At 40.7% G+C, this 16,585-nt stretch overlaps 1 protein-coding gene across 2 annotated transcripts in view; it reads left to right on the forward strand.

The window, feature by feature from the left end:
• Positions 1-16,585, forward strand: part of LOC149783016 (uncharacterized) — a 68,675-nt gene that overhangs the window by 27,971 nt on the left and 24,119 nt on the right. For both annotated transcript variants that reach the window (XR_016414486.1, XM_089934595.1), the window contains exons 5-6: positions 14,438-14,536; positions 15,905-16,003. Coding sequence is in view for 1 of the 2 variants with exons in the window: in XM_089934595.1 (XP_089790721.1) it covers positions 14,438-14,536; positions 15,905-16,003 (198 nt within the window). In the remaining variant the exon portion in view is untranslated. The remainder of the gene's footprint in view (positions 1-14,437; positions 14,537-15,904; positions 16,004-16,585) is intronic.

Raw genomic sequence — 16,585 nt, forward strand, 5'->3', positions numbered from 1 at the left:
GAAACCCTTCTTCTTCTTCTTTTCCTTTTTCTGTCTTGGTCACTGGTACTGGTACTGGTACTGGTGATGGTGCTGGACTTTTCATCAAGCTCTTAAAATCTTTCAGAGTGGGTAGAGCTGTTTCGTCTAAAGCTTTCTGGTGAAAGAGTTGCAGTCGTTGCAAGAGTTGACCGTACTTTTGCGATTTTTCTGTTTCGGACAAATCTTGGCGATCCATCAAGGACTGCAATTCGTGCTGTAACTGGGACATCTCGCTCAAATGTGGATTGGGAGGTAAATGCGGGGTGCGTTGTTCTTGCCACCGATGGTATTCCATCCATCGTTTGTAAGGCACTAAAGCTAGTTTTCGTCCTTCCATGGGGTTGTCAGCCGTCGATTCTGAGATCTTGGGACTTCCGAGGGTCTTTTTATCTTGCTCCCACCAGTCCTCCCAACATGGTTCCCAAGACTCCTTTCAGTATGGGTCCTAACAAGAGAGGCAAAATGCCTCCACGTTGCACTAACATCTTCTTTTTTTGACGAATGGGAATTTTCTTTTGAACCATTTGGCGAAGAACGTGACGATGTTTGCCTAAGCATTGTTTCTGGTGTTTGGACAAAGGGATCGTGCCTTTCAAAACGTTCAAACAACATTCGCACACGGTATCGATGACCTCTTTGGAGGCCGTTTGAATGAGTTTTTTTCGTAGGGGTGGAGAAGCTTTGGACAGGACAGATAACATGTCCCCATGTTTGGCTAAACGTGGTGGCAGTCCTTTCCTTTTCTTTCCTTGGGGTTTTCTGGAGGGTGACATCTTTGAGTCTTCAGGAGCACCAAAAAAACACTCATACCCTACTCGGTCACAGGCCTTTTTATACTGGAACGCGTCGCCACTGATTGTCTTTACGTCGTATCAGTTTGAGGACAGGCATGACACGTCGTGCAGGGGTACGTAACGGACTAAATCGAGCCAGTTCTTGCTTGGACAAGTTTAGTAAACTTTGTAACATGCCCGATCTTTCTTGGACTTTGATTTTGGGAGAAGGTACTTTGTGAGCAGCAGCCACTGCCACTTAATTGGAGGGTCTTGCCACTGGGGAAGTTCTTTTGGGGGTCATCAACGGAGAAGTTCTTGGTGTGATCAACGTCTCCAAGTACTCTTCAGTTCTGGGTGTCATTAACGGAGAAGTGGATAAACGTGAGGCTGCCGGAGACGCAGTCACCGCTGTGGCAGGTCGTGGTTTGCGAGTGTAAGGTTGCGTCATGGCCGAAGTACCTCTCTTGCGACTAGTTTTCTTCTGTGGACCGCTCCCTCCAGGTTTCAAAATGATTTGTTTTTTGGTTTGAGTGTCGATGCGGGGATCGGCCAGTTGGACCAAAGCGACTTTGTTTCGATCGAAAAAGCGTTTGGTTTGATGAGGAATCTGAATGATTCCTTGGAGTATTTGACGTGCCGTCACCGTGAACCATCGTAAGACTTCTTTGAGACTAGCTTCTAAGACACGAGCTCGTGTTTGTGGATTTTTTTCTCGACTGATGCCACACAAGGCACGAATCAATTTGACGGGAAGATGCGACTGAAGGGACGTCATGTTCACACTGTGTGAGACAGACGAAAAAGGGTCTGAGGTTTTTATAGATTTTTTTATGGGGAGTGAAATGAAGTCGAGGACGGAGACGTGTACAGGACAGGCCCTCCGTCTTGGCACCAGTGGTGAAACAAGTGGGTACGAAATCGCAAATCCTCGGGAGTCGTAGGTTTCAAATCGACGAGTAAATAGGCGTGTGGTGTTTGAGCGGCATCGTCGTACGCCTGAGTCAGCCAAGGCGTTCCTAACTGTTTGGCTAAGACTTGCACTTGCGATTTATCTCGAGGGCTTTTAAACAAGACCACGTAATGCGCATTGAGACTGATGGTGCGATGGGCTTTACTTTGTTGAAACAAATTTTGGGTGATGTAAACGACACTGGCATTACGGTGATGCCCTTTGCGCGTGAACCACAATTTAATTTCTTCTTCGTCTTCTCCTAACATGTCGTCGAAAATGACCAAATGGGTTTGACGGGAGTCAGAGACGATGCCATCGTCTTCTTTAGGAATGCCTTCCACAAACACGATGGAATCGCCTTGACTTTCTCGCAAGAGGTTGTACGCCGATTGCCACTCTTTGTAACACCACACGATCCGCTGAGGTGGTCGATCGATCAAATGATGTTTATGTTCGATCAAACGTTTGACGAATTCGGTTTTGCCTGAACCGCTAGGTCCAGCAATGAGCATGTTAAAGGGATGGCGAAGATACAAAGCCTCCCAACTGGCACGATCTAAATGTTCGTCGATGACTTTGACAGTAGAGGAAGAGGGAGCAGAGACAGTAGAGATAGCCATTGTGTGAGAAATGTCACTTGTGACACGAAAACAAACAAGACAAGAGTTTATATACTTTTTCAGAACACGTTTATTGAATTTTTTTTTTTCAAACATGAATACGAAAGACAAAAATACATAAAAGCCAAAGGCTTAAGTACAAGAATAAAAGGCACATGATAACCATTAACGTGGAATAAAAACAAGTGTCTGTACAACATGTTTTGGGTAATGTTCTAACCAGTTCTATAGTAGGGGGTAAGGTCACACAAGTGTCCTCCCGAAAGGGTCTTTCAGGCCTGTCCACGACAGTCCCGTCCTTGGTGACGGGTTCTTCTGGCACCGTCACTAACACGGGTTGAAAAGTAACCTTTTTCCTTGAACAACTCTCGTGCATACTGGGCCACTTCTTGGGTCCAAGCCTCAAAACTCCATTCTTTCCAGGCACGGACATCTGTCCAATGGGGATGTAAGTCACAAGCTACACACACATCGTCATACACGTCTTGGGTAGCTAAAAGTTGATGAATCTTTTTTTCCTGTTGAGGTCGAGAAGTATCCAAATGAAAACGCAAGGCTTTGAGCAAAAGGAGTTTTTCGTGACCATTTAAGGCCATTGAGGTGGTAAGTACTGATCGTAAAGAGTCCACAGAGAATCGGCTGGTAAACGAAATCCCAGAAAACAAGTCACTAAGACACACACCACTTGTCGTCCCAAATTTAATGGATACAGTTCTTGTAATAATTGATGGTAATGATCCACGGTTTGAATATAGTCATTGAGTACCTTCCACGGAATCTGTTCAATGATATGTGACATAATCCGTGGCATGGCCACTTGATTTTATAGTGTCTTTGTTTCGGAAGAAATAAAGGTAATTTCTAACCAAACATGTTCGTTCTCCAGTAGGGAATTTAAATGTTACATACTGTAACTGAAACGTCAGAGTTTGTCTAGATGTTTCGTCTTTTTCTAAGCAGATTCCATGTAACAAATGTTGGTAATCCTTTAACTCGTCTTCCTCAATACGTTGCAGTAAGTGAATCTCGAAGTAACCAAAATTACGAACGTCTGGTCCATCATCATCCCCAAACTGAAAGTGTTCAACAAGGTCTGACCACTGAAAAAATTTCTGACGAATCAGTCCTCTTATACCATTCAGGTATCAGTGGTTAAAGATCTGGTGACGTAACGGATGCAATTGTTCTTTACGTTTCACTTGTATTCTCACCAGCTCTCGGTAAATCCTTTCTCTCAACTCCTCAGGCAAGCCCAAAATGTTCTCTTGTAAAGTATCCATAAGTATATACACTGTTTTTGGAATCGTTGGGTGGTGACCAATAGCCTCGTTTAACTTTGTGCTCAATGTAATATCCACTCATAATCAGTCTTCTTGTACTTTGGAACAGAGCATAATTTAAAAACGGATGAATCACTTTGAGTTTGCGTTTCACTTGTATTTTGATCAGTTCTCGGTAAATGCGTTCTCTCAACTCCACAGGCAAAGCACTAATGTTCTCTAACAAAGTATCCATGAATAGGTCATACTAAATCCTCTTTGGTCTGACACAAGAAATGTACTGTTTGCACAAACATGGTGTTACTTCAGTGTCGAATTTAAATCCTTTAGTCACTAATTTGCACATTACAATTCGTTCACTAAGTTGACATTGTGTTCAAGATGTTGGTAATTCGTTAACTCTTCCTCTGGAATTCGATGCAGTAAGTTTACAATGATGTAGGTAGAATCGTCCATAACAAACCAATCCTTTTTAAAACTAGAGGATCGTTCATCAATGTCTGTCCGATGGAACACTTTCAATTGAATCAATCCTTGTATAGCCTTCAGGTACCAGTGGTTCAAACACCGGTGACGTAACGGATGCAATTGTTCTTTACGTTTCACTTGTATTTTGACCAGCCCTCGGTAAATGCGTTCTCTCAACTCCACAGGCAAAGCACAAATGTTCTCTTGTAAAGTATCCATGAACAGATTATGGTAAGAAGTTACTTCAATGTCTCGGTCCCACTAAGGGTAAGTAATGACAATTCGGTGACCATCGAGCATGTTCAACGTAGGCCGAATCTTGCGGTTCCCAGTGGTGAAGTGACACACCGCAACTGAAGCACTTGACTTTATCTCCTTCGCCCAAGTAGAAAAATCCGGCTCTGGCTAATTCTTCGGGGGTCGGTCCTCCCAGATACTTAGGCCATTTTCCTTTGAACGATTGAAGACGATTTTCAAAGTCGCAGTATTCCGACAAACGCACAGGGAACGAATATTCGTCTTTCACAGGTTCGTTTCGATGAGGGTTGAGTGACATGGGCAGGAGTTTGCTCAGGGCTGGATGACATCCGTAGGGGGGTAGACGTGAAGGTGAACATTCCCCTTTAAACCCAGTAAAGTGTCCAAGAGGACGAGCGGCGTCACTTTCGCATCCCACAGGTTTGACACGCACAGCATCCCTTTCCATGATAGGGGTAGGGACACTAAAGTTCCCATGATGCTTTACGGCATCGCTCAGGTCACAGCGTACAGCATCGTACCCATCGCAAGGCTCACAATCGCATTCCACTTCCGAAGCCTCACACTTGAATTGTGCCTTTCTAAACAACTTGTTCTGTGTTTCTCTGAAAGTATTAATCTTGTTCGCTCGGTCTTGGTAGTCACAATGAACTATCGATCTTGACCATAGCCCTTTTTATACTAGTCGCAATGCAGTCTCCAGCTTGTACATCTTTCCTTTTTTACGTTTTTTATGTCCTGTTCTGGAAGGTACCGTCTTTAAGGTACCGTCAACATTGTACTGTAGTGTGATGGGTGAAAAGGCCATAGAAAGGTAAGGGCAGTGCGGAGACCATCGAGTATGTTCCAGAATAGCTGAATCTTTATAGATACATAGATCCAGTCGTAACTTCAGTCCACAAGCGAAACACTGTACCTCGTATCCCAATCCTGACTCAGGTCCCAAGTAGACAAATCCTGTTCTAGCTAAAACATGCGAAGAAGGTAATCCTTCCCTATCCGTAGGCCATTTCTGAAACGTGTCCAATCGACGGGCACAATCACAATAGTCAGGTAAGAAGACTGGAAAATGGTAGGGTTTGAACTCGGAGTTCTCATCGGGTTTCTCACTCGATTCTTGCTGTGGCGAAGTCATCTTTCTGGTGGGGTAACTATCCTCTTACAACCAGTGTTTTATACCAACGTGTCCATACGGTAAGGTGAAATGATTGGGAAGTCGCACTCGCTTCTGGTACACAATTTGATAGACTTTTTCCAAGGGCCGACTGACGATGTGATGAGTGGGTAAACGTACAATCTTGTTCGGTTGATAGGTGGTCACTTTAAAGTGTCCATCCTCTCCCGATTGCAAGGCTTCTTTCAATACCCCAAAGTTGACCACTCGACTGGTACGATAATTCAGAGTCAGTCCTTTCACTTTACACGTCGTGTGCACTTCTCCTTGTTTGTCCCGGTATTCGTAGCCGTAATTTTTGGGACCGCCACTGACGAAACTTAGAATCTTGTCGTCGGGATGCTCGTCTGTCCAGGCTCCTAAACGGTCTCCTTCGATGTTAGGGTGATGTTGACTCGGGTGATGGATGTAAATGCAACTGTCCGTGTCAAAGTACAGGACGCGTTCCCCTAACAGTTCTAAAGCTTCGTACAATTTTAAGCGAGCATGAGCTGTCACGTAAGCTGCAATGATGACATTTCCAAAAGGGTCGTCTTGTACAAAGTCCAGATCTTCTTCGTAATTGACCAAGATCAAATTCTCTCGAACGACGTCCACGTGTTTCATGTATTTGGTTTTGTCGTGAATCATCTGGAAGTAGCGGGAAGGTTCTGTCAAATATTCCGTCTTGGGTAAACACGGTCGTTGTGCCATTTTACCCCACAAGCAATTTAACATCACTTTGGCAAACGATCGCCTGCCTTCGTTTTTTTTGATGTGTTCTAAAGTGATGCCTTCTTGTTCGTAGTATTTCTCTTTGAATTGTATTTGGTCTTCGGGAGTGTGACACCAGGACGGATAGCCGCTGGCTTCTTGTTTCAGTTTCAAAAAGGCATCTACGTAGTCGGCGAAAATGCCTTTCTGACTGGGATCACCCTTGTGGTATTGTTGTGTCTTGGGAAAGTGGCAAATTTCGTACACTTCTAACAGTTTGGTATCCCATGTCCAGAGCTTTGAACAATTCTACGCTAACCCAGGTTCCCGTCAAGGCACGTTCTTCCTGGCTGTGCTGACAAGGTTGGCCTTGGTTGCACGTTTCGGCACAAGTACGGCACAAGGGAAACATCAGTTTGCCTTGACAATGGTGAGGTAAGACGGGATGGTATAGGTTCGTGGGAGGCAAAACTTTACACTTGATCAAGCCTTCGTATTGTCGAATGTTTTTCAGGTCGATGTATTCCGTCAGCAATTGTGGGTGCCCTACAGGAAAGCGACAATATTTGCACACGTAGGGATACAGCGAACACACGTCCAAGTATTTGATTTCTTCTCCTTTCTCTTCGTCGGCTTGGTACAGCAAACAGGTGGCATTGGTCCTTCCTCCGTACAAACTATCCCTCGGGTTCAGCGGGTCCATGAACTGGTAACTTTCCACGAGGCGTTTAAACTCGGGATCGGTTTTCATACGGTGATCGTACTCGTGTTCCCACATTTCCACCACTTGGTATCTTTCCTGTTCCAACTTTAGGCGCCGCTGACAAGTGGCCTGGTACAGGTCTTCCATGGTCCGTTGTAAAAACTAATTTTTAGTGTCACGGTCAGGGTAACAGACGGGACATCCGTGAAATAAGCAACCGTTAAACTCGTACACGATCTTGGGGTTTTCTAAGTCCCAGCCATCGACCCAATACGTTCCGATGGTCTTTTCGCCTCCTCCGTTGCGGGCATGCTGAATCCATTTGTCTTCCTTGTCGCACAAGTAATGTAACCAACGTAGGGCTTTGACCGAGTATTGACGTTTGACAAAGTGGGTCGTTTGAGGACTTATGACAGCCACGGTGTTTTCAGGCATGAATCGTTGTCGATACACTAAGGAACACGCTTTGGCAATGGTGCAAGCTTCTTTCAAAGGATCGACCCCTCCGTGTTCCATGAACAGTTCTCGAAATTTTCCTTAGCAACTCCGTAAAATGTCCACGTCGGAACGACAATACTTTAGCATTTCTTCCTGAAAGTCGAAGGGGTCAGAGGCATGAGCCTGGTACCAAGCGTAGAAATCTTTTCGTTGTTCGGTACGCATGTTGTCGGGGTCGTAATAGTGAGCCTCAGGCAAATGGGGTAGAACGGCATGTTGATTGACTTCCGTATTGAAAAAGTGTGGAAAGTACCCATTAGCCATTTCTGTCATTCCAAACGTTTTAGGCATTCGACTCAAAGGCATGGCCAAATAGCTCATCGAATCTTTAAACTGGACATGTCCCACTTGCATGAAAATGATTTTGGCTCCGTTCAAAGTCACTTTAGGACGCTCGGTGCCTTGTTCTGTATAGTATCTGAGAAGAAACTGTCCATCGTATCCGGAGAAATTGTGAGCCATCACCGTGGCATGACGATGACAATCTCCGTAACGTTCGATGTCCTCTTGGCTCCGCGTCTTGTCGATGGGGTCTAAGACCCATCGAGCAAAATCGGCTAACGTGTTCGGTCCTCGAAAGATTTTTTCACGCCCTCCGGGAATCTTGCTGCAGTGAGGGAAATGACTGAAGATAGGTTCTTGAATGCACTTCTCGCACGCTCGATGAGCCACGCAGAAATTAGGGATGTGAATGCCGGTCTCTTGCATGCATTCGAAATCGAAAAAGATGAAATTGCCTTTCTTCTTGTGACCGTCCTCTTTCTCTGGTGGGGGTTGGTATTTTTGCACGTAGCATTGGTGTTCCAAGTCCACGATGTGGTGACAAATGTGACATTTTTTCTTTCCTCGACATACGTGTGCCTTGGCATTGATGGTAAGTATGCCTTGTCCACACGTAGGGCACAATCTCAGGAGTTGACAAGCACATTTCTTCTGTGAACCTTGTGTTTTCAAATGTTGCTGGTAACAGGTAGGGCTGACAAACGTGCACAGACAAGTTGAACAAGGCACTGGTTCTTCGCTCAGACAGGGTGGAGAGGCCAAACATCCTGGACATTTCATTCCACAATGCTTGTGTTGCTCTCGATTGTTATAACTATAATCACATTTCTCACAATAATAAATATATCCCAGGAATCCGGTGATATTGTAATGGTATCGAAATGGTCATCGAGATGATAAAGGTGAATGTATTTTCCGTCCTTAAAATCTTGGCCTCGAAACAACAGAGACCCGCGTATTTCTTGAGGGTGCACTTTCAAAGTGTATCGTGGAGCTAGGACATCTTGCAATTTTTGCATCTCAGGAATGCCACAGGGTGTGTCTTTGGACAGGCCAGCTTGTTGCAACAGGAGTTCTGCTTCGTTTCGTTGTTTGGCTCGATCGGATCGTTGAATAGTGTTCCAGGTTCTTTTCCATTCTACCGTGTCGTTCTTGTTGGCATAGGTTCGTCCCCCCACGATGGCACGGGCTAAACACATCTGGTCATGAGGATTGTGAATTTGGACAAGGCTACCCTTAATGCTGCGAAGCTCGTTCACCAATAACATCTTTTTGCGTCCGGTCCCTTGAGGAGGAGAGACGTGGGTCATGTCCAATGTGGCTTTTCCATCGGTGATGTCAAACTGGTCATTAAATTGTTGCACGTGTTGAATCTTGTCCATGACTTTGGAAGCGGTCAATTCTGCAGGGGTGCTAAACTCGATCCAAACAGGGGATTTCAAACCGTCGTGTTGTATGGAAAGTCTCAAGCGATCGTCTTCTTTGGGTTGACATTGTCGCTTGAGTGCAGTGAGCAGAGAATCCCACACCCCAGTGATAAACACTTCTGCTTTCTCTAACGGCACTTCAGCCTTGAAATCTTTAAACTTCACCGTGTATTTGTAAGCCGTGGTTCTAAATTTTCTAGAGGAGCGCTTTTCCGTCTCTCGAATGGAATAGTATTTTTCAGGGTTGACTAAGGGTGGTGAACTTGGTTTAGAGGTTTCAAATTCTGGTTCACTCATGTCCTCTTCAAAATCACTGGCATGAATTTGTGCCAAGATTTCAGCCCTGGTACGAGGCGATAGATCACGTTTCTGCCTCTTACTTTCTTCTTCTTCTTTCTTCTCGAATGAATAGGATCGTTTCATCTTGAGTGCAAAACGTCAAATGACTCAAGTTTAAACACCATAGACTAATTTATAGTCATGGCAGACCAGCGTATATAAAAGGGTGTGTGTCTTGTCGTTTCACTATTCATTTCACTCTCAAGCTGAGCACAACGATGGAAGAGACTAACCAAATCGAACGTTTCGTCAGAGCTTTGCGAGGGGTCATTAGAAAATTCTCTTCAGACCAGCCCACGGACTACTCTCCTTCCGTTCGAGATAAAAGTCAAGATACTTGCTATATCTGTCAGAAGAAAGGGCATTGGTCTGCAGAATGTCCAGACCGTAAAAAAAGAAAAAAAAAACAGGGGCGAAAAAAGACAAATGTAAAGATACCTGTTATTACTGCAAAGAAAAAGGACATTGGTCTCCAGATTGCCCAAAAAAGAAACAAGAGGAATCAGAAGAAAAGAGGAATTCTTCAGAAGAAGAGAGGGATTCTTCAGAGGAAGAGAGGGATTCTTCTGAGGAAGAAAGAAGACAGGTGAAGAAAAAGAAACAGGAGAAGAAAAGAAGAAGGGAAGAAAGCGAGGAGGAAGAAGAAGAGGAAAAGAGTGTGACGGTGAAGAAATTCAAAAAACAGAGAGACTAAACAAGGAGAAAGAAGACGTCAATGAACTTTTAATTAAAGTGTTCTGTTGTGAATTGTGAATTGGATTGTAAAAAAATGGAGAAAAGAATAAATTAATGATACAAGGTAAGTGTCTTTGAGTTTTGATTTTAAAATAAGAAGCTACACTCACGCACTCATACACAGACACGTACTATAAGGGTAAAATGAGTGAGTTTTTTTTTCTTTTTTTCTGAGTTATTGGCAAATTGAAATTGTATTTCTTTTCGAGAAATGTGGCTGGCCCTGAAAAGGGCCTTTTTTTCTTTATGGTGCAGGGGTGAGTTTAAGCAATCAACTTTAACTGCCTTAAGCCTTTGCCACGGCCAAGGCCTACTTCTGGACTGCGTAATGTTGTTGATGATGATGATTGGGTTGAAATCACTAAGGGTGGTACGGTAGGCTTAGTCACAGGGTTAACGTGTTTAGCTCGGGAAGGTCGTATTCTCTTCGGTCGTAATAAAGAAGTCTGATACATTTGTTTCAGACTTCTTAACTCCGCTAAAATGTCCAACAGTACCGTAACCGTTTGATTTTCACCCTCTTGTTTCTTTGCTGATACTTGTTCTTGGTGTTATTGCTGTTGTTTTTTTCTTACCTCTTCTTCTTGCTGCTGTTGCTGTAGGAGAAAAGCTTGTTCCGCTTCCTTTTGTCGTTGTATAAATTTCTCCAATTCTTCTTTCTGTCTCTGTCTAAAATTCTCCACTTGCGGTAATGAAGAAGGTAACGAAGGTTCCGGAACAAATTCTTGCGAGGAGAGAAAATCCACAAAATCCCAATTCACCTCTTCTGAAAGTAAGTCCGGGTTCCCTTGGGCAGTCTCCCCTGCTGGTGCACCCCAATTAATTGTTTTCTGAGTTTCCGTCATGTTGAATCACTGTCGCATAGATTGACTGTACACAAGCGCTAGCGAATCTATATAGACCACGTGACGTCACAGACTACTCTCTTCGGATTGGATGCGGGCTGACTGAATTTTGTAACGCGTGTTCGGATTGGTGAATGAACTCAATCCGTTTCAATCCTTCCTCTACCTATAAATAAGCGCAGTTCACTGCATTGATTCACCTGTTCTCGTCGCTTCAAGATGTGGACCGATGTGCAATCTTCTACGCTTGTGTCTTCCATGATGTTCAGGACGGACATGCTCATGTATGTCCGGTCCAAGTGGACCGTTGTCCACAGGACAAACACCAGTCTGTGGATACGTAGGATCTACGTAGAAAGACAAGGATGCCTCAAAAGAGTGCTAATTTACGGACCAACAGTGAGACGCAGCCTAAGGACAAGAAGAAGACCAATGCGGTGCCCTTTATGTTAATGGATACATTAACATAAACCCAAAGGCCCTTTTCAGGGCCACCCATATTTCTCGAAAAGAGATACCCTTTCAATTGCCTACCCCTTTTATTTTAAAAAAAATTTTTAAAAAATCCCATATTCAATTCCCCTTGTCCCTAAACAACCCCAAACTCTATTCCCCATGTTAAATTCCCCTTGTAGGTATATTGACCCACGATTTATTCCCATGTTAAATTCCCCTTGTACGTATATCGACCCACGATTTTTCGCCATGTTAAATTTCCATTGTACGTATATCGAACCAGGGGTCTCTGTAATGCTAATTTCCATTGTACGTATAGTGACCCACTTCACTACTCACCATTAATATCATCATTTATGGCTGGATTTCTGAAAGGTGGGTTTTTATTTGTTGAACATGATGAAATTAATCGAAAACCGTTGTTTCTCTTTTTTTTATTCTAAAATTGTGTTAAAGACTAAATTTTAAGAAAAGGAATTTTAGGATCAATATAAATTACATTGTCAGAATCGTTCAATATTTTACGATATTTCAACCTGAAAGGAAATATACTAAATTTTATCAATATGTTAAAAATATATAAGCGTGATTAAGAACCTCTATAAACATCATAGAACATCCCCCCCTTTTAGAACATTTTGAAGAAGTTAAAAAAAAATATTAAAAAAAATATTTAAAAAAAATTTTAAAAACAAAAATCCCAAGAAACACCAGGCAAATGCAACAAGAAACCAGCGATGTAAAGCAAGCAGGACCGTTCCAGAGCTCTCCTTCCCACTAGAGACAACCAACCATTCAACTGTAGGGACCTTTATGGACCCACAGATTGAGGCCAAACTATCAGGGTTCCTTGAATCCATAAAAGCCTGGGGGAGGTGGCACCATCCCCTTCCCCAGGAACAACTAGCAGACTGCGGTGCAGTCAGAAAAAAGTGGCACATGCACAATTGTGCGCACGCCACTGTAATTAAACTCAACAACATCAAAAGCGTGATTACACGTTTGAATGAGTTGATTCTGGTGTATTATGCCTTCTGAACGTCGTTCAGTGCCACTGGATCCATATTTATTTGCAACAAGGCCGGATAAAGCGGATAAGAGGCTCTAGAACAATTTTAAATAGTGCACGCTCCCACTTACATTTCACTGTGATGACGCCCCCTACCAGTCAGGCCCCAAGGAATAACGGCTCCATTTCCTCCGCCTTTAATTTCGTCTTAATAATAATAATAATAATAATAATAATAATAATAATAATAATAATAATAATACTAATAATAATAATATCGAATTTATTAAAGAGGGTGACATAATTGGCGGTATGGAACTAATCATCATTTTGACCCTATATTATACGATGGGAACAGAATGCAAAACAAACTTCCTTTTTTGTTGCAAAAAGGATTTATTTTTGTTGCAAAATGGACTTGTCGTCTGCAGTAAAAGATTCCAGTGTACAAAAGGGACCCTTAATGTTAACATAAATGAGTTAAAAATGTTCATTTGTTATGATAAAATACTCTACACAAGTCAATACAATACAATACAATACAATACAATACAATACAGTACAATACAATATAATAAAAACAATACAATACAATATAATAAATACAATACAATACATGTGTTAATTTACACAGAATCGGAGTCTGTAATATATGTTTGATTCTTTGGAATTACTTTCGATACATATTGATAAGTCAATAATTTTTTTTTTAATACATGTTCCGTCTATATTGTCTTTACAAACCCTTAACAATTCGCTTTTGCCTAGTCGCTGTAATGTAACAATTCTGGTTATATAAAAGTTTATTCACATGTTGTTGTTTGTTTTGTTGGTTTTTTTTTTTTTTTTTGGTGGGGGAGGAGGTTTTGCATTATAAACACGTATCACACATTGCCCATTAACAGTTATTTGCTTTAAACCAAAAACATCAAAGGATTTTATTTATAAATAAAAAGTCATTTTTTGCAGTCGGGAATCCATTTTTTTATAAATAGTGGTATGCACTGAACAACACTTTTGGTTAACTCCAAGTTTATTTTTATAACTTCAATTTTTATATTGAATGAATGCTGTTCATAAACATTAATATTTTTTAATTATCTGCCTTCTAAACAATCTGAGCATCTTTTAAAAACAAACACAGTCTTTTTTGAAATAAACGATTAATTTTCGAATACTCCTTAATCGCTGAAAAAACATTTTTGGTTAAATCAAAGTTTGTTTATATATATATATATATATATATATATATATATATATATATATATATATATATATATATATATATATATATATATATATATATATATATATATATATATATATATATATATATATATATATATATATATACATCGAATGATAAACATTTAAGCATTGTCCTTTAACAGTTTTCTGTTTTAAAAGATCAAAATAAAAACTTAGACGGCTTTTATTGATAAATAAAGATCATTTTTTCAGTCTTTTTTTTTTTGCAGTCGGAAAGTCCTTTTTGCGTTGTCAGTATGCGCCGGAAAAAAATTTTAGACAAAATTGTCGTTTGTAAACAAAAAGAAATTTAAATTTAGAGTGTTCAACTTTGTTTTTTAACTGTGTCTGCTTTAAATCTAATAAAGAAAATCTTGAATGGCTTTTACAGCAAAATTAAAAGTCCCTTTACCAAAAGGAGCCCGTTTATATCCACCCTCTGTTATATGCACATTTCCATCCACAGTATATAGTTGCGCACACAATAAAGAAAGGAACAAGGAACACTCTTAATTAATTCTAAATTTCCTGTCATTAAAACTTCGAGTCGCGCAATTTTAATTTACTTTTTTTTAACTTTTTTATACCTTGTTTTGTAAATTTCACAATGCACTAAATGGTGTACGTATTTGTTCCCTGTCTTCTTTTCTCAGACTGGATTCACCGCACTTCACATAGCTGCGGAGAGGAAATGGGAATGTTGCGTCCAGTTTTTACTAGCCAATGGCGCGGATCCCAACCTCCAGACCAATGTAAGTAGTCATGCTGAAGCACAAATTGATTTCAGAAATAAGAATTATGATCATTTTGCATAAGTCAGGGATCATTCGCTTAATCAAAGTCATCAAATAGTTTTGCAGATGACCAAAGGATATAGTTTTTAAAATTTTGTTATGGAATGCGGGTGACTTAAAGAACACATCCATTGCATACTTCCGTTTGTATTTCAGAAGCGTTAGATGTAGTCTGTGGATGAACAGCAGTCTTGTTACGATGTCAATGATTTTATGTGTGAATCATCAGTGCTTCAAAAGATGTTCATGTTGCCCCACCTCAGACTAAATTCTTGCGTATTCATTAATCAAATATAGCAAAGTCTTATGTCCCAAGACCTATTTTTGTTTGTGCTGAGAGCTGCATTAATTCTTTTCCACAAGATTATCGTCAGCTCTTCGTGGTTATTGGTGACAAGGTTAATAGAATATATGTTGGGGTTTGCACCGACAAGAAGGAAATTCTAGTCAAGGGCTTACATTAGTTGTCTCTCAATTCGGCAGAGCCTCATTTGCAGATAAAGAATGTAACCCCGCGACTGGGATTATCTTGTCTTGGTACAAACACCGATATAGATTATTTTTCTCACCAAAGTGTTTCCAATTAAATTAAAATAACTCTTCATTTTTGCAATATAATTAGTAGATTCAACACGTTAATCAAGGATTATTATTGCCTCTTACTTTATATAAAGGTAGTCAGGTTGGTAATCTTTTGTGAAATTATGAATAATTATCTAAGTAGAATATAACTATATATGCCCTTCTTAGAAAGTAAGAAATAAGTAAAGAAATAATGTATCACTGTTTCGTGTTGAAAGTATTTCACAACGAGCGTCATGAACAGCGCACTATTGTTTATAAACACGGCGCATTTATACGATTATGTTAATGAGTGCAGTGGGGTGAACTGTGGACACAAGTTCTACGCACGAGAAAATAGAAACATAAAACATTTGACATTTATGTATGTTTTTTTTTTTCTTCATTTATAACAATTCCACCAAGCGCAGCAGAAGACAGGTTTATCTGTTTAAAGGTAGATCCTAGCGCGTGGACACCATGACTAGAACAACCAGCCCAAGATAACTAATGTAAGGTATGCAAATTAGGTTGATTACTTTGTCGCATGGGTGAAAACATTACTTCCAATGGTTGTTTTCTGGTTGATCTCATTTTCGTCATTGTATAATTATAAATGTTAGCATAAACATTACGAAAAGATAAACGTATACAGCCAGTTTTAAATTTCAGACATATTTCTATGTCTTAAAATATGAGGCTGGCTTGAAAGGGGTAACAACAATTAAAGACATATTGAACATGATTTCCAATTTCTATGTTTAGACGGGTCTTACTCCACTAATGCAGTGTGCTATGAAAGGAGACCCGAAGACAGCAGAGCGTTTGATTCAAGCCGGTGCTGACATATTGAAAGAAGACCTGGTAAGGACATTTTAAGCTCTCCAATGGATTTATAATTGTCCTTTACAATTCACAAGGTACAGGAATCTTCTCACGTGAAAGAACACTACATACGTATCCTCTTTCGGTTCGTCGGCAGGATCAAGTATTTGGTGTAAGAGTAAATATGAAAGCCAACATATTATTGGTCCATTTGAAATGATTAAGATACTTCTGACACATGTAGACAATTTCGATTTGTTAAGAAATAAAATTGCTTTCAACTGTCTGATATTTTGTTGAAATACACTGCCACAGACATTCAATCGCAGAGAAAAAATACAGAAAGAAAGAAAGAAAGAAAAACAAATTCTAGGAATACATGTTGAATCAGACTAATGTGTTAAAATATCAAATTGGCGGGAAAGGCCGATTACAGTTAATTTGATGCATACGGTTTTGTAACGTCAGTTGTATTATAAAATGAGAACTGAATAAGTACACTAGAAAAAGAGAAGTAAGCAATTTTCATGCATGAATCATTTATAGCTGATCATTTACAAATAGTAAACGTACACGAAATACTTAGTTCCAACAATTGCTGAAACATTCTAGAAAGACTAA

This window comes from Sinohyriopsis cumingii, chromosome 15 (assembly GCF_028554795.1).
Source record: "Sinohyriopsis cumingii isolate HCF-2022 chromosome 15, ASM2855479v2, whole genome shotgun sequence".
Lineage (NCBI taxonomy): Eukaryota > Metazoa > Mollusca > Bivalvia > Unionida > Unionidae > Sinohyriopsis > Sinohyriopsis cumingii.